Source organism: Cavia porcellus, unplaced genomic scaffold (genome assembly GCF_034190915.1).
Source record: "Cavia porcellus strain 051 isolate PalLab524CR breed Dunkin Hartley unplaced genomic scaffold, mCavPor4.1 scaffold_25, whole genome shotgun sequence".
NCBI lineage: Eukaryota > Metazoa > Chordata > Mammalia > Rodentia > Caviidae > Cavia > Cavia porcellus.
Genome location: NW_026947508.1, coordinates 23,468,688 through 23,487,420, shown reverse-complemented (window position 1 = coordinate 23,487,420; position 18,733 = coordinate 23,468,688). Strand labels below are relative to the sequence as shown.

The 18,733-nt window shown below is 56.0% G+C and overlaps 1 protein-coding gene across 1 annotated transcript; it reads left to right on the top strand.

Moving 5' to 3' along the window:
- The first annotated feature begins 8,347 nt into the window (after positions 1-8,347).
- On the top strand, positions 8,348-16,594 carry Matn1 (matrilin 1). The gene is made up of 8 exons (XM_013153789.3): positions 8,348-8,841; positions 10,034-10,380; positions 12,303-12,525; positions 13,083-13,208; positions 13,620-14,036; positions 14,565-14,717; positions 15,550-15,630; positions 16,186-16,594. The coding sequence occupies exons 1-8, from the start codon at positions 8,748-8,750 to the stop codon at positions 16,233-16,235; spliced, it is 1,491 nt and encodes a 496-aa protein (XP_013009243.2). The 5' UTR covers positions 8,348-8,747; the 3' UTR covers positions 16,236-16,594.
- Positions 16,595-18,733: the final 2,139 nt, after the last annotated feature.

Below are 18,733 nucleotides of genomic sequence, written 5' to 3'. Positions count from 1 at the left end.
GGGTCTTTGAAGAGTTGGCCGCCCAAGTAACAAGGTCAGGTTTGGGTTTTGGGAAGGAAGATCTCAAACACAAGGACTGTGACAAGGCTGGTGAAATGACCCTGCAGGGCGGCAGAGGGGCCAGGTGTGAGACTATTGTCACCCTTTTGGTATTGTCTTTGGTTGGTAGACTTCTCCATAGATTTTGTCTGCTCTTGATCAGATCCCCAAGCAATGGATGAAGCATGTCTAACAGAGGTGGAAACCAAGCTCCTGTTCACACAGGAGGGAACAGAGGCCCAGAGATACAAGTGATTCTCCTGAGGCCATATAGCAGGGTTACACTCAGCACCTCGTCTGTTGGGAGGGCTGGCGTCCCAGCCCTATGAGCTTGTAAAGATCAATAGGAAGAGGGATGAAGGTCAGTGTCTGTGTGTCTGTGTGTCTGGGGAGCAGGGGCCCTGAGCTGGCTGAGGACTGTCCTGTTCTTCCCAGGACTGTTTCTCCTCCCCCCAGCCCTGGCCTGGAGCCAGGCAGCAGCCTGAGTTGTGTGGCAGGATTGTGCCCAGGGAGGGGCCAAGCAGCTGGGATGGGGTGGCAGAGGGACAGGAAATAGCTGGGTTTGGGGAAGTCTGTGTGGCCAGCCAAGCCAAGCTCAGCAATTGCCAGGCAGCCTCGGAGGCCGGTCACTGCTGGCTTGAGGCGCACACAGGGGCCTTTGACAGCAGCCCCTGGAGAGGCCCAATGGAGCTGGATGCCCGGAAGTTGCTGGGCGGAGGGAGGGGGTGTGTGGGATGGGTGGGCCAGGGTGCCCAGGGAAAGGAGGCTGCAGAATGAGCCCAGGCTGCTGAGGAGCATAATTGAGGGTTGTGACAGGGACAGGAACATACTTCATGGCCCACCGGCCCTTCGGAGTGTCACCTCCTGAGTCTCCAATGGCCTCATAGGCTAGTGTTATGCTACAGCCAGTCCTGAGGCCTGGGGAAGGGAAGGTGCTGCCTAAAGTCACATTCCCACGCCTGGCTCTGGAGTTCAGGGTGACAGGGATCTCTGGGTGGACAGGACATTGCAACTGGCCACAGAGTATTAGGATCTTGGGCAAGAAGGGACCTCAGGGGCTGCGGGTCCCCTGATTCTGGGTGCAGGCTTCTGCCATGGATGGGGAGCCCCTGCCCTCCTAGCTGGGCTTTCATACCAGGTTGGCTATTATGAGCAGTGGGCAATCCGTCTGCTGCCCACCATGCCAGGAACGACCTGCAGTTGCTGTCATGGGTACAGCAAGTGAGTCACAGAGGAGGAACTGCAACCTGGCATGATGGGTGCTGGGACGAGAGGAACGGGGGCAAGGCAGCTTCCTGGGGAGGAGATTCCTGAGCTGGAGCAGGGATCCAGCCAGGCGTGTCTGGGGGAGGATGTCTGTGCTGGGGAGGACTGGGAGGGCTTGAGGTGGGCAGATGGGGCTGCATGCTTTTTTTTAAAAATTTGTTTGTTTGTCTCTTTGAGTCAGAGTCTCTATGCAGTTCAGGCTGGACTTGAGCTCACTTTGTAGCCCAGGCTGGTCTCGAACTTGCAACGATCCTCCTGCCTCAGCCTCTCGAGTAGGGTTGCATGGTTTAGAGAGGGGTCTTGGAGTACTTGGATCCAACCTCTGCCCAACAGTAGGCCACGCTCTGAACCTCAGTTTTCCAACCTCTAAAATAAGGTTAAAAGGATCCTCTACTTTATGGAATTCCTGAGAAGCAAAAGAATTAAACATATAGATGCTTAGAACAGAGAGCGTGTTCAGTCAGGAGTGTGAAACAGAGCAGAAACCTCCACACTGGTGACTTGGACAGTTTGGGATCTTTTTTTTTTTTTTTCATATATAGCAAGAAATCTAGAAATAGACAGTTATTCATGTAATTTCATCATTTTAAGAATATTAGAGCTGAAATCTCTTAATTTCTCCTCATCTTTTCCTCATGCTCTTAACAGAGTTGCTGCTACTCCCGCCAACGTGACAGTTTTTAAGGCAGGAAGGCAAAATTCTTCCTACGAATGTGGTGCCCTTTCACTCAGCAGCTGCTGTACCTTCCATCGGTCAGTTTGGTCACACGGTGCTGCTAGTTGCAAGAGAGTTTGAGAAACAGCATTTTGTAGGGCAGTGCCTTGATAAACCTTAAATAGCACTTGCTAAATGTGCAGGTAAAGGCATCTGACGGTAGGTCCAGAGCTGAGGATGCATTTAGGAAAGAGAGAAGCAGGGAGCCGGGTGCAGACCCTGCAGGGTCCAAGACACCAGCCTCAAGAGTGTGGTCATGGCCCTGTAAGCTCTGGGCTCTTGAGAGATGGGGGACAGAAGGGCAGTATGATTTCAGAGTTTGGTGATCTCCCTGACGATAATTAGCACCTAGGCCTCGCCACTGCTGAGTCCCTGGGCCGCCCGGAGGGGCTGCTTCCTAAACACGTCAGGGAGAAGGAAGTGACTGCTCATGGGAGCCCTGTGCGCCTCCTGCCGAAAGATGAGAGAGGAGGTACACCGTGGCCCAGGCAGAGGCTGATGGGAAATGGTGCAGGTGAGAGGTCTGGGGTGTAAACTAGGGCACAGAATCAGGAGGGAGGATGCCATGGTGCAGGTAGGTGTCCAGACGGGAAAAGCATTTGGCTGCTGAGGTGCTGTGATGTGGTGTTGTGACTGGGGATTCTGGGGAGACCTGATTCATGTCCAACCAGCACCCAGTGATGTCTCTAAGTTGCAGTGGAATCATTTTAAGTGTCAAGCAAAACAGACCAAAGGAAGCGGGGGAACACCTACCCTCTGGCTGACTTTGGCTCTGGGGGATGGCGGAGCCCTGGCTGTCCCGGATGAAGCAGCCCCCATGGGTGTCTGTGACCACAGGTTCCTGCTTGCCACTGGTTGGTGGGGATCTCTGGTCCAGTGCTCACATTCCAGCCTCTCTCCTAGGACCCAGAAGGGGGTACCCTAGTAGCCACCAAGAGCAACCTGACAGGCAGTAGTTCCCAATGCCAGCCTGGGAGCCACAGCTGGAAATAGAGCCCACATAGGCAGCCAGTTCATTGCCACCCCAGTGACCCAGATGATTCAAGTGGACACTGGCTCAGCTCCCTCTCCCTGTGTGCTTGGCTGGGGTGGGTGGGATGCTTAAGTCAGGGGTGCAGCCTGGCCTTATGTTAGGGAGGGACACATTCTCACCTCTAGTAACCCATGACCTGGACACTATGGCTGTATTCAGCCTGGACTCAGAGAGGACGAGGTCCCTGCAGCCTTACCCACAGGTGTGGCTGAATTCCTGTGGGGTGCTCTGGGAGAAGTGGGGTGTCTGACAGGCCTCAAGGGGGATCAATGGCAGGGACAGGGAAATGTTGGACAGCTGTGCACTTCCTGGCCCTCTGCCTGGGGTTACTACTATGCCAGGCATCTCAGAAGATATGAGGGGAGGCTGTGAGCTGTCCTGGGTGGGACATCCTTACAACAGACGGGGTGGAACAGCTTTGACATTATAGCATTTCTCAGTGGTACAGTGCTCGCCTAGCAGGCACCAGGCCCTGGGTTCCCCAGCACGGACAAGAAAAAAAATCTTCGGTGGCCCACAGCCCCCTTGCCCCTCACAGTGGCTTTCCCTGCGTTGTTGAGATGCACCATGAAGGGGCCTGGGGCGTCCTCCTCAGGGCTACTCTGCAGGAGTGACCACCCAGCCGTGTTTTGGGTGTGTTCCTTAGCATGCAGGCCTTCCCATGCATAGGTGACTTCCCTAACCCAGAATGTGCTGTGTCCTGGTCAGTGCCCTGTCCTTCCCGCTTTGGTACCTGTATGCATCCCCGGGGCAGGTAGAGTTACGGGTGACTTTTAGTGACTGGTGCCCTCTCCTTGAGTGTAGGTAAGGGACAGGGCTCCTGTGACTAGGTTACAGGATGTGGTACAGCTGATTTTCAGAAAGAGATTAACCTGCATGGGCCTGTGCGAATCAGGTGACCCCTTCAAAGGGACAACACTCTTCCTGAAGGAGGCCTCAAAGCAGGAGAGGAACACAAGTGGTCATCTCTGTTTTGAGGCTTAGGGGAAAGAAGCAGGGATTTGGAAATGGGGCAGGGGGAGATCTAGTTTTCTAGCTGGAGGATTAAATACCAGGGTACAGGAGGGTCGAAGGCCACATGCCATAAAGGACAGTGATAGGAAATTAGGTGTTTTTCATTAAGGAAAAGGTGACTCGGTGGGGTAGGGCCATGATCTGGTCCTGCCACACCGGGGCCCAGCTGAGCTCCTAGCTGGATGGAGCTAAGCAGGGTACTGAGCTCTGAGCGCAGGTGCCTCCCCAGATGCAGACCCAGGACAGCCAAGCCTTCCCAGGCTCCCCGAGTGCTGCATCTCTGCATGAGGTGGGGAGCAGTGAGTCAGTTTCAGCAGAACCAATTGGGGGGCTCAGGAAAGCCGAGTCACCAGGGTTGCTGTGCAGCCTGGGAATCTGTATTTCGCTTCTGTGCAAACTTAGCCAGACTTTAGCAACAGTCCGATGGAACAAAAGGAAGTTGTACCCAGCAGGCAACCTGCAAAGGCAGCCAGGTGAGGACTCTGCTCTGAGTCTCGGGTCCCAGCAGGCCAGGCCTCACCAGCAGGGCCCCCGTCTCCCTCCCTCCCCAGAGGCCCCGGATATAGGCTGGAGGTGGAGCAACCTTTCTGGAGCAGCCCTAGCACCGATGTGGGTGCAAGCAATTCCAGGAAACATAGTGGGAGTGGAGAGAGGGAGGCCGAGAAGGGAGACCACATATAGAGGTGTGGGGTGTTTATAAGCACCCCCTCCATGCCCGACAGAGGCCCTCAGAGGAGCCCTGCATCCTGGGGTGGAGGCGGGGAGGCTGGGTATGTGTTCTCAGCTCCCAGTCCTGTTTGGGGGCTCACTCCCCAGCACCCTGCTCACTGTGTGTCCACAGGAACCACCTGACACAGGCGACCTGCACTCAGAGGTGGGCTGCAGGGCCACAGGGCAGACAGCAACCAGCGGGCTGAGCTGAGGATCCCAGGGCCAAACCTATGCCTCCCACCAGTGCTCCCTTCCCCTTCCACAGGGTAAGAGTCACTCAGCGCATAAGATCTGATATGGAACCGGTTCCAATTAAGGAAAAAAATGTACTAGCAGAGGCTGAGGACAGAGTGACTCATCTGGTAGCAGAGAGGAGAGGCGGATGGATGGAGAGAGGCAGGGGAGGTAGGGAAGAGTGAGAAGACCAACAGTGGCCTGAGTGCACGAGTGGCCAGAAGACAGGAAAAGCTTTCAGTGCCACCTAGGTCTGATTTTGGGGGGATATATCTTGCTATGTTGCCCAGGCTGGCCTCAAACTTTTGGGCAAGCCATCCTCCTGCCTCAGCCTCGTAAGCAGCCGGGATCTGTTCCATTATGCCCATCCTAATCCTGAAATCTGATATGGCTATGACACAGGTGGGTGACAGAAGCTGTCAATTCTTGTTAGGTGCCCACATCCCACCCTGGTGACCCAGCAGCCAGACCATGCTCGGTCCTTCTCTGAAAGCTAGGAAGGACACTGTGGTCTGTCTTAACCACGTGGGCAGACACGAGGACATGAGACAGCCATGCAGACTGCTCAGGAGAGGTTATGCAAGGAGGCTCCTGCTGGCTGCTGCATTTCGTCATGGGAGAGAAATGAAGCCCAGCAAAGCCACCGGGTCATGGGGTCATGTTTGTTACTTCCACGTCCCCTCTGCTGATTGGTGCATGAAGGCCTGGGAAGAACAAAACACATCCACTCAGTGTCACCTGCATTTCTTCCCCCAAGCAGCCTGTGACATTAATGTGGGGGCCTGATGTTACAGACTCGAGGAAGTGCAGAAAAGGGAGGGAGATACAGGGGACCCTTGACTTATGAACGCAGAGTAGGTCCCGAGGGCCAGTTGTAGCTTAGATTGTCAACTGGAGGCTCGGGCCTTCGTCATCTCTCTCCTGTACACGGGCAGATCTCAGTGTCCTTAGAGAGACACCGGCCCAGGATTTCTCAGTTAACCCCGTGCAGGACAGGATGTGGTCATGTTCCTTCAAGAACTTTTAGGATTAAGTCTGTATCTGAGACCAAATGAAAGCATAAGCGTCTGGCATTTGGGTCAGGCCTCAAGACTCCTGCCGTAAGTTAAAGCTAAAATTCCTGTCATTACCCAAGTTGTTCATACATCAGGCCAGTCACAACTCGAGAGTCTGCTGCCCCTGGAGTCCTTGTCGCTGGCAGGGGACAGAGGCCAGAATCAATCCGGCTGTCCTCCTGGGAAGTCCTTCCACATCTTAGATGCCTCCTCCTCCCCCGGTGTGCACACTGCAGGCAGATGCAGGAGGACTTTCCTGCTCTGCACAGAAGTTGAATTTAATTAGTTTGGATTTATTTGCATGCTCACCGGAATAAACACTGTAAACGATATCTCAGCCAAGGCATCTCATGGCCATTATGTGCTAGGAGGAGGAGAAATTTTTAAAAAGTAGGTTGTCCCAGAATTAATCGAAGATCTTCGCCTTTAATTAAGTAAATAATACTAGCACAAGGTCACATGGATACAGCCGGGTGAGGGGGGGCACACTGCACGGTGGAAGAGACCCTGACTCCTGCCCAGGAGGCCAGGTCAGCTCTTTAGGAGAACCAGGCTGGGAGCACTGGAGTGGGAGTCCCCTCCCTGCCTGGCGTCCCTCAGGCCATCGCAAAGGCTGTCACTGGCCCAGACACCAAAGCTCTCGGTTTCTGGAAAGCCAGGTGGTGAGAATGGCAGCGCCCCCTGCCCCCCACCTCCAGGGTCGCCCCAGGGACCTGGGCAGCCTGAAGCAGCCCCCCTCCCCCACCTCTCCCACAGGCGTTCCCCTCTGGCTGACACCGGACACTCTGTTCCCAACATTGCGTCCTGGGGGAAAAGGTTTTACATTTTAAAACATACAAATATTGATTTTCTCTCCCCAATGTATAGGCGGAACCTCCAGCCCCATTGTGGCCCCGCTGCGGAATGTGACGGCGGCCTGCGCCCTGGAGGCCAGGCCGGGTCCTGAAAGCCGACCCGCCGCCCGCCCGGAGAGAAGGCGCCTGTGTTCCCCGGCCGCCTCCACAGACCCGCCATTCACACGCGGCTCAAAGGGGGTTTCATGGGCCCCGCGGCCTCCCAGCCAACAGGGCTTTGTACCCTGGCTCGGGAGGGGCGCTGGCCGGGGACCCCGCTCACGTTCCCGCGTCCACCGCGGCCAGGCCGGATTGCTGGCCCCTGTGTGACCTTCGGTGGTTGACAGGAGATCGCGTCCACTTGTCACTGACTCCTTTTCATTCATTTCTTCATTTGATCTGCGGATTCCCAGGGGTGCAGGGGTGACAGAGATGGGTAAGAACCCCGGGAGGAAAGGGGCACATTTGCAACCTGACCTGGGGAAAAGGGGTGCACCACAGTCCCAAGACCCTGCGGCATCTGCAGAGCAGAGAGACAGATCTCCAAGGTGTGAGGGGAACAGGCTTCAGATTTTGGGGGCACCATGAACAGGAGCAAACGAGAATTAAAAAGAGGCAGGGGAGGAAAGGCCCCCTGCCTTTTCACTAACATGGATACATGAGAGAAGGAGGCATGTGCTTCTGGGCCTGACCACTCTTAATCTGGCTGGGCAGCCTCAGCCTATGTTTGGGCCTCAATTTTCCCATCTGACAAATGGGCTAATATACTCCGTTGGATCTGCCGATCTCACAGGTTTGTTGGGAAAACAAAGCAGCCTGAGCGAGTGACTTCACCATGGGGAAGGGATTGCCATTCTTATTGCGGGACACTGAGAACAACTGGCTGGACCTGGGTTTCTTTTCTTTTCCTTTTGGTGATATTGAGACTCGAACCCAGTGCCTTCACACTGAGCTACTTCTCAACACCTTTTCTGTTTTCTATTTTGAGACAGAGTTTCACTAAGTTGCTTGGGCTAGGCTAGAATTTGTGACCCTCCTACCTCGGCCTCCCATAGTACTAGGATTACAACTCCTCTATACCTCAGGTCACCTGAGGAGGCAGGCACTGGAGTCATCCTTCAGTTCCGGGGGACCCTCTGGGCTCAGAGAGGTGAAGTAATTTTCCTGTGGTCGCACAGCAAGTGGTCGTCCTGTTTAGCAAACCCAGAAGATCCGGTGCCCACTTCTGCTCTGCACCAGCTGCCTACCACCTGTGTGCAAAGAGGGTGCAGCTCCGTGCTGGCTGCTGTTGAGGCCTTGAAGGATCGTGCTAGACAGAAAGGATCATGCTAGCAGGCGGAAAGCGTGCTCCAGGCAGGGGGCCTCACACTGCAAAGACCCGGTGACCTTGGGGGAGAGCTGGGGCAGCTGGGGAGGAGAGGCAGGGACAGCCATGCTGCAGAAGGGGAAGCACGTGGCTGAGGATTTGGGATTGGACTTGGGCTGGGGAAGGACTGGGTTGTGGGCCAAGGTACAGGACAGGCTGAGGAGAGGCCACTGCCTTCGATCAAGCGTGGCTGGGTGGCAGCTCCAAGTCTGCACGAGCTCAGCCACCCCGCCCACCGGAGATTTCCTGAATTCCAGCTGCAGCTCTGGTTGCTTCTGTAGGCAAAGGAGCCCTTGTGGCTGGAGGGGCCCCTTGCCGGCCGGGCCAGGGCGGGCGCTTCCTCCCCCCTCGGTACACACACCTCCATTCAGCATGGCCCCGCCCCTGGGCTGTCAGGGGGGGCTGCCTGGCCGGTGAGGTTGATAAGACGGGGGCTGCCGGCCCCCACACCACGCTGGCCACTGCCCGCGCCGCCTTCACCATGAAGGTCATCTCTGGCACCAGCCTGGGGTTCTGTGCCCTGCTGCTGCTGCTCCAGGCCCCACGTGGCCATGGCCTTGTTCCCCAGTCCAGAGGTGAGGGGGCTGCGCATTTTGGGAACACTGGGCCAGAGCTCCCGATGACAGCTGGAGATGGGCAGAGGCCACCTGGGATCCAGGGTGGGGGGCAGGAAGCAGAGGGGCAGCGGGAGGCCAGAGGTCAGGGCAGGCTGTCGGGGACCCAGACTTCGAGAGCAGCTGGGGCTGTGGGCTCAGGGCTGAGTGCTCACTAGGCTCACTCACCACACTTCTTTTCCTTTCTTTTCGGTTTCTTTTTCTTCTCTGGTACTGCTGCTTGAGCCCAGAGCTCAGGGAGGCCCTGTACCCCTGAGCTATCTCCCCAGCCTCCTTGCCCAACTTGGTTTTATTTTGGTGTTGGGAATTGAACCTACAGCCTTCCCACTGCAGCCCTGTTTTAATTTTTTATTTTGAGACAAGGCCTCACTAAATTGCCCAGACTGGGCCAAACTTTTGGTCCTCCTGCCTCAGCCTCCAGAGTGCTGTGACTCCAGGTGTGCATCCCTGCACCTGGCTGTCCTGTCCTTGATGAGTGCAGATTGGGGAAATAAGGGTCCCCTTGCCCATCTGTCCTGCCTGCACCCCATGTTCTTCTGGCATGTCTGCAGTCTTTCTGGGTCTGCAGGGACAATGTACCTCAGGCAGTGGCTTGGGGTACAGCTGGTCTGGCTGTCAAGATGGCCACTAAGGATTGCTGCTGGCGGCTCTCCTTGGGAGACCTGAGTTAGCTGGCTCCACCAGGTCCCGGGGAGCTGTCTCCACTCTGCCTATTTACCTTACCATCAACATGGGCATCACAGGGGCCACCACGGCTGTGCCCACCACTTCCCTCCCTCCCCACCCTGCTGAGCCTACAGCTGCCCTGCATTCTGGGCAGCAGAACTGGCCTGAAACGTGAAAAGTATGTTTTGAAGGCTGTCCCTGTACTCACGTGCTGGCCTCCTCCGTGCCCGCCCGCTCATCCTCAAAGGCTTTTATAAGGGATGGGTTGTCAGGCACAAAAGAGGAAACTGAGGCTCGGGGGAAGAGGTGCCCTAGGGTGGTGGGGACACTGTCTTCCCACAGGCCAAGCTGCAGCCTTCGCAAACCCCTTGGTGGTATGTATACGCTGACCCATGGACACCACTGAAGTCCACGGTCCCCGGCCTGAGGACTCAGAAGCCTGATCTCGGACCTCAGCTCCCACTTTTTACCTTCTCCCCCCTCCCAGGGCACCTCTGTCGGACGCGGCCCACGGACCTGGTGTTTGTTGTGGACAGTTCTCGGAGCGTGCGGCCGGTGGAGTTTGAGAAGGTGAAGGTGTTCCTGTCTCAGGTCATTGAGTCGCTGGATGTGGGGCCCAATGCTACCCAGGTGGGCCTGGTCAACTACGCCAGCTCCGTGAAACAGGAGTTCCCGCTGCGCGCCCACAGCTCCAAGGCCGCGCTGCTTCAGGCCGTGCACCGCATTCAGCCTCTGTCCACGGGCACCATGACCGGCCTGGCCCTCCAGTTCGCCATCACCAGGACCCTCAGCGATGCCGAGGGTGGTCGCACCAGGTCCCCTGACATCAGCAAGGTGGGTGTGCACCAGCCCGGTGCAGGGGAGAGGAGGCCGCTCCAGAGCTAGGGGAACTGAGGGCCCAGGGGGAGGTCAGCAGGCACAGGTCCAGCTGGGAGTGGCAGAGCTGCCCTGGGACCTGCCTTGTGCCCTGAGGACTGGAGCTGCCCCCTGGGGGAGCTTGCGGTCATTTCCTTTCTACTCTGTGGTCAGTCCAAGTCCTGGTGGATCACGCCAGGCAGGTGCTTATGTGACAGGGAAAGCACGGCCCTGCTCTCTTTCCATCTGGGCTCAAGCCACTCCTCCACATTGCCACTGAGTGTGTTACTTCATCCCACGGTGCCTCAGTTTCCCTATCTGTGAAACACCTGGCCAGCAGATGATCTGACGGCCAAGGGCATTTGAATCATGTGCTCAGAGCAAATGTGACACACAGCAGGCCCTCTGTGCGTCAGTCCAGGTTGACAAAATCCCCTGAGCACAGCTCTACATCCATGTGGGCACTGTGTCAGGGCTCAGCGCAGGGCCTGCAAGGCCAGCCCAGATTCCTTCCCACAGCTACCAGCACCTCCTCATAGCAGGGCCCGTCCAGGTCCTGGGCACGGTTTCCCTTTTATTCTTCTCTGGCCATAGAGAGGGTTTATCCCTGTTTCACAGGTAGGGAAGCTGAGGCACAGCTCAGTAGCCGACTTGCTGGTTTTCCATCATGGGGCCACTTGGGATTCCTGCATGAGGTGCTGTGGCTGAGACCGACGGTCACGGCCCAGAGGATGCCATGGCTGTGAAGATGATGGCAGGGACCCTGCAGCTGCACAGCTCCAGGCTTAAGGCCTGGGGCAGGCGAGGGAGGGTGGTGCTCCTCCAGCAGGGGACGCAGAGGCACAGGAACCTGCACCAGGAGGAGGTGTTCTGCCTGGAAGCCCCTGCTCGCAGATCCGAGGTAGAGGGAAGGTCTCAAGGCTGGGTGCAGCTTGAAGAGACAGCAGGCCTTGGAGAGTGTGGCAGCGTGTGGCAGGGAGGAGTCACAGTTGGGTTTTCGGTACCGGGAGCCTGGATGCTTGTTGGGGAGGAAATTGCAGGTCATCCCTCCCCCTGGTCCCAGGGTAACGGTGCTGGAATGACAATTGTGGCTTCCTGGTTCCTCATCATGAAGGGTCTCACTTGGCCAACCACAAACCCTTTTCACAGATGGAGAAACTGAGGCTCTGGAAGGTGGAGGTGTGTTTCTGCCAGCCTGTCCTAACCACTCTACCACAGAGCTCTAGGACAGGGCTCAGGCCAGGACCCAGAGCAGGGCCCAGCAGCAGGCAGCCCAGGAGCTGGGGGGCAGCCCAGGAGCTGGGGCCCCCCAGGCTGGGCAGAATTGTGCAGACCCTGGTGAGGCCAAAGAAAGGTGTGTGCACATGCGTGTGAGCCTGCCTCCTTGCAAACACATTCTTCTCCTCTCTGGGAGAGGCATCACCATCCTGGGGAGTGGAAGAAGAAAAGGGCGCATCTTCCCTCCCCAGCTGGTTCCTTGTAAGGTTGGCGCTTCCTGGTGCACAGAGACGGATGCTGCCTGCCTGGAGGAAGCGGCCCATTCATTATCCTCGGCCGCCATCTGGCGGCTACATTGCAGAATGCACGGTGTTGAAGCCTTCGCTTGGCCACAATAGGGAGTGACCGGGCCTCGAAGCCTGGGGATTCTGTCCACGCTGAGCCACAGAGTCGAGGGGCAAGGTCCAGCCGGGCGTGACTGTCAGTGACCTTAGGGCTGTCGATCTGCCTGGGAGGAGATGTTCGAGGCCCCAGTCAGGTGGCACCACCCGAGCCGGTCTCCTCCCTGGGGTCAGCTCCTGTGTGGCCCTGCGCTGTCAGTTTGGCTCTTCTTCTGTCAGGGCTTCTGGCTGGGCCCGCGCGGGGAAGGGAGGGCTGCTCCTCACCGGGCCCCCGTGTCCCAGGTGGTCATTGTGGTGACGGACGGGAGGCCCCAGGACAGCGTGCAGGAAGTGTCGGCACGGGCGCGGGCCAGCGGCATCGAGCTGTTCGCCATCGGTGTGGGCCGCGTGGACAAGGCCACGCTGCGGCAGATGGCCAGCGAGCCGCAGGATGAACACGTGGACTACGTGGAGAGCTACAGCGTCATCGATAAGCTGTCCAAGAAGTTCCAGGAGGCCTTCTGTGGTGCGTGGGGCAAGGCCGAGGTGGGGCAAGGCCGAGTGGGCGGGGCCTAGGTGGGGCAAGGTAGGGCGGGGCTTAGGCGGGAGGGGCGGGGCTTAGGTGGGGGTGGGGCGGGGCTTAAGTGGGGCGGGGTGGGGTGGGATCCTTCCATTTGTGAAATGCGTCTAAGGAGAACAGGGCCCTTGCTGTGAGGGTTAATAAGATAAGGTACAGTGCACTGCTCAGTGCATAAAGATGAAAACATTCTTATTGTGGTTCTACATGCTGTGTTCAATGCCATGTGCTTTGTGGCGTGCGGCAGTGAACAGAACAGACCAAGAAAGCTTTTCCTGTGGCCTTTTCTTTTTTTCGAGGGCCTTTGTTTTGATCACGAACGTTCTCAGCTCCTTCAGGGAGTTTGGTCCCGATGCAGAGATTCCTTCCTGGGCTGAGACTTCAGCTGGTGTGTGTGTGGGGTCTCGGTTCCCCTGAGTGTGTGAGGAGCTCTGGTCTCCTGATCGGGGAGGGAGACGTCCAAAGACTTCTTTCTGTGAGATCTGAGCCTCCCTTATGTCCCCCAGTGGTGTCAGACCTGTGTGCCACGGGGGACCACGACTGTGAGCAGGTGTGCCTCAGCTCCCCGGGCTCCTACACCTGCGCCTGCCACGAGGGCTTCACCCTGAACAGTGACGGCAAAAGCTGCAATGGTTAGAGGGCTGGAGGGCTGTGACCCTGGGGAGGGGGGAGGGAAGTGGTGGGCTGAGGCTGCCCCCCAGGGAACTTGGCCAGTGCGGCGCACTTTGGTGCCTTAGAGTTTGGTGCCTGCACATGGCTCTTTCCTAACTTGTGTCCCTCTCTTGATCCCACTGGGTGTTAGGTTTAGTGTGGTGGAAACAAGTCACATAGTCTTAAGCTCACCTCTCAGTGCCACCACCGCTGGGCTGTGTGATCTGTCAGATGTTCCAATGCTGTATGGTAAGCCCGTAGTCCTGGCTTTAGAGAGAGGACTCTGAAGATAAAAACAGATGATCCCCTCCCCAGAGAGCGTGTGGCAGGTGCCAGCCATAGGCGGGACCCATGACTCTGTCTTTATCTTCATGGCTTTGTCCCCTCTCCAGTCTGCAGTAATGGCAGTGGCAGCTCGGCCACTGACCTGGTCTTCCTCATCGATGGATCCAAGAGTGTGCGGCCAGAGAATTTTGAGCTGGTGAAGAAATTCATCAACCAGATCGTGGACACGCTGGACGTGTCGGACAGGCTGGCCCAGGTGGGGCTGGTGCAGTACTCCAGCTCTGTGCGCCAGGAGTTCCCACTGGGCCGCTTCCACACCAAGAAGGACATCAAGGCGGCTGTGCGGAACATGTCCTACATGGAGAAGGGCACCATGACTGGGGCTGCCCTCAAGTATCTGATTGACAACTCCTTCACGGTCTCCAGCGGTGCCAGGCCTGGTGCCCAGAAGGTGGGCATTGTCTTTACAGATGGCCGGAGCCAGGACTACATCAATGATGCTGCCAGGAAGGCCAAGGATCTTGGTAGGTGTTGCCTGGCTGGACCCTGGATGCCACTGATAGGGGCACACATGGTTTACCTGGGTGTCTTCTGATTAGTGCCCTTAGCCCAGCTAAATTTAAATGAAAAGGAACTTGTGAGCCAGCTCGCTCTTACAGGGATGACAGAACTGAAGCCCTAGAGGAGTGAATGGCTTGTCTTTGTGGTTTTTCTGTGGGGAAGGTTTGAAACTTTTCCCGCTGAACATTTATCCTAAGCAAGCCACAGTCATTGCAATGCAGCCCCACTCAGGAACAGGCTGAACTGCCATTTTATCACCTGTGAAATGAGGAAAGTAAAAACCATTAGATGGGTTTGAAATGAAGCTCCTGGTACAGTTTTACACATAGTAGAACCTCAGTAAGTACTGGGTTCTCCTTGGTCTCCGTCCAGGCATTTCCCCTGTAATTCCAGCAGCTGCCACCAGGAGGTGTCTGCCGTTGGCTGCTAGGTGGTTCCCTGGGGGCCCTGACGTCCTTGTAGCTAGTCTTCCTGTCTTCTGCCTCTGGCAGGGTTTAAGATGTTTGCCGTGGGTGTGGGCAATGCTGTGGAAGATGAGCTGCGGGAAATCGCCTCAGAGCCCGTGACAGAGCACTACTTCTACTCAGCTGATTTCAAGACCATCAACCAGATTGGCAAGAAATTACAGAGGAAAATCTGCGTGGGTGAGTAGGCTGGGGCATCAGTGGGAGGGCAGGTGGGCTTTAATGTGTGTGTGGAGGTCACAGCCATCCCTGAACTGGGTGTGGGTGGGGAGGGCAGGGGCAGATTGGAGTCAAAAGCTGGCAGTGCCAGGAAGTGGCTGGATGGGACGACTTCTGTTCCCAGAAGACGTATATCAAACACTCTCCTCAGCAATGGCACTGATCTCAGCGCTATCCACATCCGCCATCGCTTTTCTTGCTTGGAAGGAAGATCATTGCTCTCGTATTTTAAACAGGGGAACCAAGGGTGGCCAGGAAGGGGTGGCATGACTGTTCATAACAGGGGAGCCAGGCTGAAGCCCTGCCATGTCCCCTGTCCCCCTGGTGCCCTGGCCAACTGGTCCAGGTGGAACATCTTCTGGGCTCCAGAGCTACCATGGTGGAGTTTGCATCTTGCTCTGACACTGAAGGCCATGGGACCTCTTTTCAGTCTTGGATTCTTCACTTGTAAAACGGAACTGATGACATCAAACCCAGAGGAGTGGTGTGAAGAGTCATTGCAGTAACACAGAGGCCTGAGCCGTGCCCAGCACGCAGTAGGTGCTCAGCACAGGAGCTGTTACTGTAGTTCCTTGTCGGGCTCTGAGGAACCGGGAAGACTTCCAGGGTCACCTCTCTGTCATTCCCTGGAGTGCAGCCTTTCGGCTGTCCACTCTCTGTCCTCTGCCCTCCCAGATACCCTGGGCTCCTCACCTCCTCGGTGTCCCTAGTGCTGGCCCTGAGAGGTGACCCAGCCCTCATCCCTGCAGCCGCTCAACAGCTTCCTGCCCTTTCCCACTTCTTGTCTACGCAGAGGAAGACCCGTGTGCCTGTGAGTCCATCGTGAAATTCCAGGCCAAAGTGGAAGGTCTGCTGCAGGCTCTGGCCAGGAAACATATCCTTTTCCAGGAGCTGGGCTGGGAGTGCAGGAGGAGTAAGCTGGGCATTGTGGGGTCAGGTTGGGACAGGGTCCTCCCTGCCTGAAACCTGATGAAGGAGATCTAGATTCTGCCAGAGGGGTAGGCACCACCCTTGGTATGGTATCAATTCGGAAGTTCCTAGAGGGTCCTCAGAGAAACTGAGGCAGGGCTGAGCTGTAGGTATGGGATGCACACAGACTCTGGAGACATTCAGGAAACATGGTTCTTCAAGGACTCCCCACTTCTTAGGCTCACAGTGACACCCTGAACACCAGCCTCATTTAGAGATGTTTTGGACCCAGACTAGACTTGGTGGGGACCTGCAGGGCTGAGCCAGCCACTGAGAGCGAGGGTACCCCAGGGTTCACGATCGCTGGCTGTAGTTTGGGAAAGCACCATTCTGAGCAGCCTGAGTGGGTGAGTTTCAATGACAGGAGGATACAGGGTGGTGTGGAGTGGGGAGGAGAAAGCCCAGGAAGTAGGGCTGACAGGAACAGTAAGTGGGTGCTTTTCCTTAACTTGGCCTCCACTTGAGGCTGTGAGTAAGCGGTTGGCCATCTTGGAGAACAGAATCGTCTAAGGCCAAGCGTGCCTCGGAGTCCTGCATGTGTCCCCGGAGCCCCGGTTTAGTCTAGCTTTGCCATTTTAGGGAGGCCTCCCCAGCTTCCGCCCCTGGGCGGCGGGGGCAGGTGGGGGCTGTCTGCATGTCTTGTCAGAGGCGTGCTGCATTGGCGGCTGTGTGAGGAGGAATGCGTGTGCACCAGTGAGAACACAGCGGGGACCGGGAGAAAGACTGTGTTTGCATTTTTGTCCAACCAGAAGCTTAATATATTCCTATATTTTTTTTTTAGTTGATCCTTTCCTGACTCCAAGTGCTGTGAATTTCTCTCTGATTTCTCTGTTCCCTGATGAAAACCAATTAAATGTGATTTAACTTAAGCACTGAACGGGGCCAGGAGCAGTGTGGTTGTGGGTGGGGAGTGCAGGAGGGTGGTGGATGACTGGGTCATTGTAGGGATGGAAACAGAGGGGATCATGGTGACCAGGACCACACCCAAACCAGCTCCTGTCTTCCCTTCCTTTTCAGTTATAAACTCATTTACATGTCGCACTTCATCCTCCCAATGTGCTCACCACCCCTGTTCCACATATGGGGAGGCCAAGTGTCTGCTGACCCAGCAGTGGGTCAGGGGCAGAGGCAGGCCTTGAATCAGGGACTGTTGGGCATCAAAAGTGAAAGGGGACAGAGAGAAAGGGCAAAGGCATACATCGGACTCCTCTGTTCACACTTTCCTCATTCATTCATTCAGTTATCAAATGCTCACAGAAAAGCCAGAGGCGCTGCCTTAGGGATGCACAGGGGACGAGGGGCTCTCATAACCCCCTCGCCCAGCTGGAGAAGAGGGTGTGCTTAGGCGTTGTCCAGGCTCTGTGCCTCTGCTGGGCTCTGGGAGCTCCGGGAGACAGAATGTGAGTGTGGGTGTGAGCAAGATGACAGCCTTGAGTCTGGCTGTCAGGGGCCCCTGCCCTTCTGCCACGCCCCCTGGAGTCCTCTCCATTTCTTGGTACATTGCAAACTTCACCCCACAGACAAGGCAGAGCAGCCCCAGCACTTCAGGGACTGCACAGGGAGAGTCCAGACTCCCAGCTTCTTGGCCCCACCCTGCTGGGCTCCGCCAGCCACACGGAGACCCCAGCTGCTTCCCCGGACCTTGACAGCGGTGAGCTCTATTCTCCATGGCTCACCTCTCAGAGCGGGAGCTGTTGTGATTTTCTGAACTCATTCTTGTTTAATGGAGCGTTTTAGTGTTACTACTGGATTCACACTCGAGAGCACGTAAAACGCTTTTACAAGAAGCTCAGACCATCCCGAAAGAGCTTCCTTGAAGGCAGTTTAAGGAGGCAGAAAAACAACAGTAACCGCACTCCAGAGCCACAGCAGTTAACAGCACAGACACACAGGAGCAGCCTTCCGGTGACACAGCCACCCTAGCCCTGTGGCTCCACCACCACGTTGCACAGTGCTCATGAAACACTTTCTCTGTGCCGGGTCCTGGGTTAGGGATTTTTCTGCGGTCTCAGGAGGCTCCTTGTCACAGTCTCCATGTGGTCATTGATCAGCTCATGCTTACTTTCTTCTGAGACTCGCCTGCCCCCTACCTGTTGGGGCGAGGAGCATCAGCGTCAATGCTGTGTAAGCATGGTTCCTGGCCTCCAATGATTGGCCAGTGGGTGAACACCTGACCCAAGTTGGACCAATCAGAGCCCCTCTCTTGAAACATGGCCCTGGAAACCTTAGTTTCTTGACTTGGTGGTGCAGGAGTTGGGGAGACTTCCATCTTTTTCTAGGTACCCTGAAAGGCAAAGATCAGAGGCTGCTCTCCTCACATAACAGAGAAACAGCATTTGCATTCAGTCCAAGGATGTTTCACTTAGTTGTTGCAGTGTAACACACAGTTCCCATGCTTAGTGGCTCAGAATGGCCCTTTTTTATTGTCATGATTTAATGGGTTGACTGGGCTCAGCTGGTAGCTTTTCTGTTGCTAGGCGCCTTGGCTAGTGCTGCAGGTATCTAGTTCACAACTGCCTGGTGGCTTGGTAGAGATGACTGAAAGTCTGGGCCTTTCTATTTCTGCACATGCTCTGCAGCGGGGAAAATGCACTTTTCGTGTAGTGGCTCAGGGCTTTCAAAAGCTTCCTAGGACGGAGGACCCAAATCGGCATGACACTGCATCTGATTGGGCAGAGCAGTTTCTTGCCAGCTCCAATTAAAGGACCAGGGAGATAATCATCAGCTCTGCAGGGGAGGAGAGTGACAAAGAATTTCCTGCCACAGGGGGTCATTCACTGATCTCTTTGTTGGACCTGTCTGTACCCTTTGCCCAGAGGCACTTTATGTAGTAGCTTTGTGTATCATTAGAACAAAACACCTGACTTTTTTTTTCAAGATAGGTTCTTGTTATGTAGCCCAGGATGGCTTTGAACTCACAGTGATCCTTCTGCCTCAGCCTCCTGAGTGCTAGAATTACAGGCATATGCTACCATCCTGGTAACACTGTGACACCTGAATTTGAGATA

Bases quoted from the DNA above. Each gene is read 5' to 3' on its own strand.
- Matn1 (XM_013153789.3), top strand. From the start codon at position 8,748: ATGAAGGTCATCTCTGGCACCAGCCTGGGGTTCTGTGCCCTGCTGCTG. The intron at 10,381-12,302 runs GTGGGTGTGCAC...CCCGTGTCCCAG, and splicing joins GGTCCCCTGACATCAGCAAG to GTGGTCATTGTGGTGACGGA. The intron at 15,631-16,185 runs ATATCCTTTTCC...CTTGGCCTCCAC, and splicing joins GCAGGCTCTGGCCAGGAAAC to TTGAGGCTGTGAGTAAGCGG.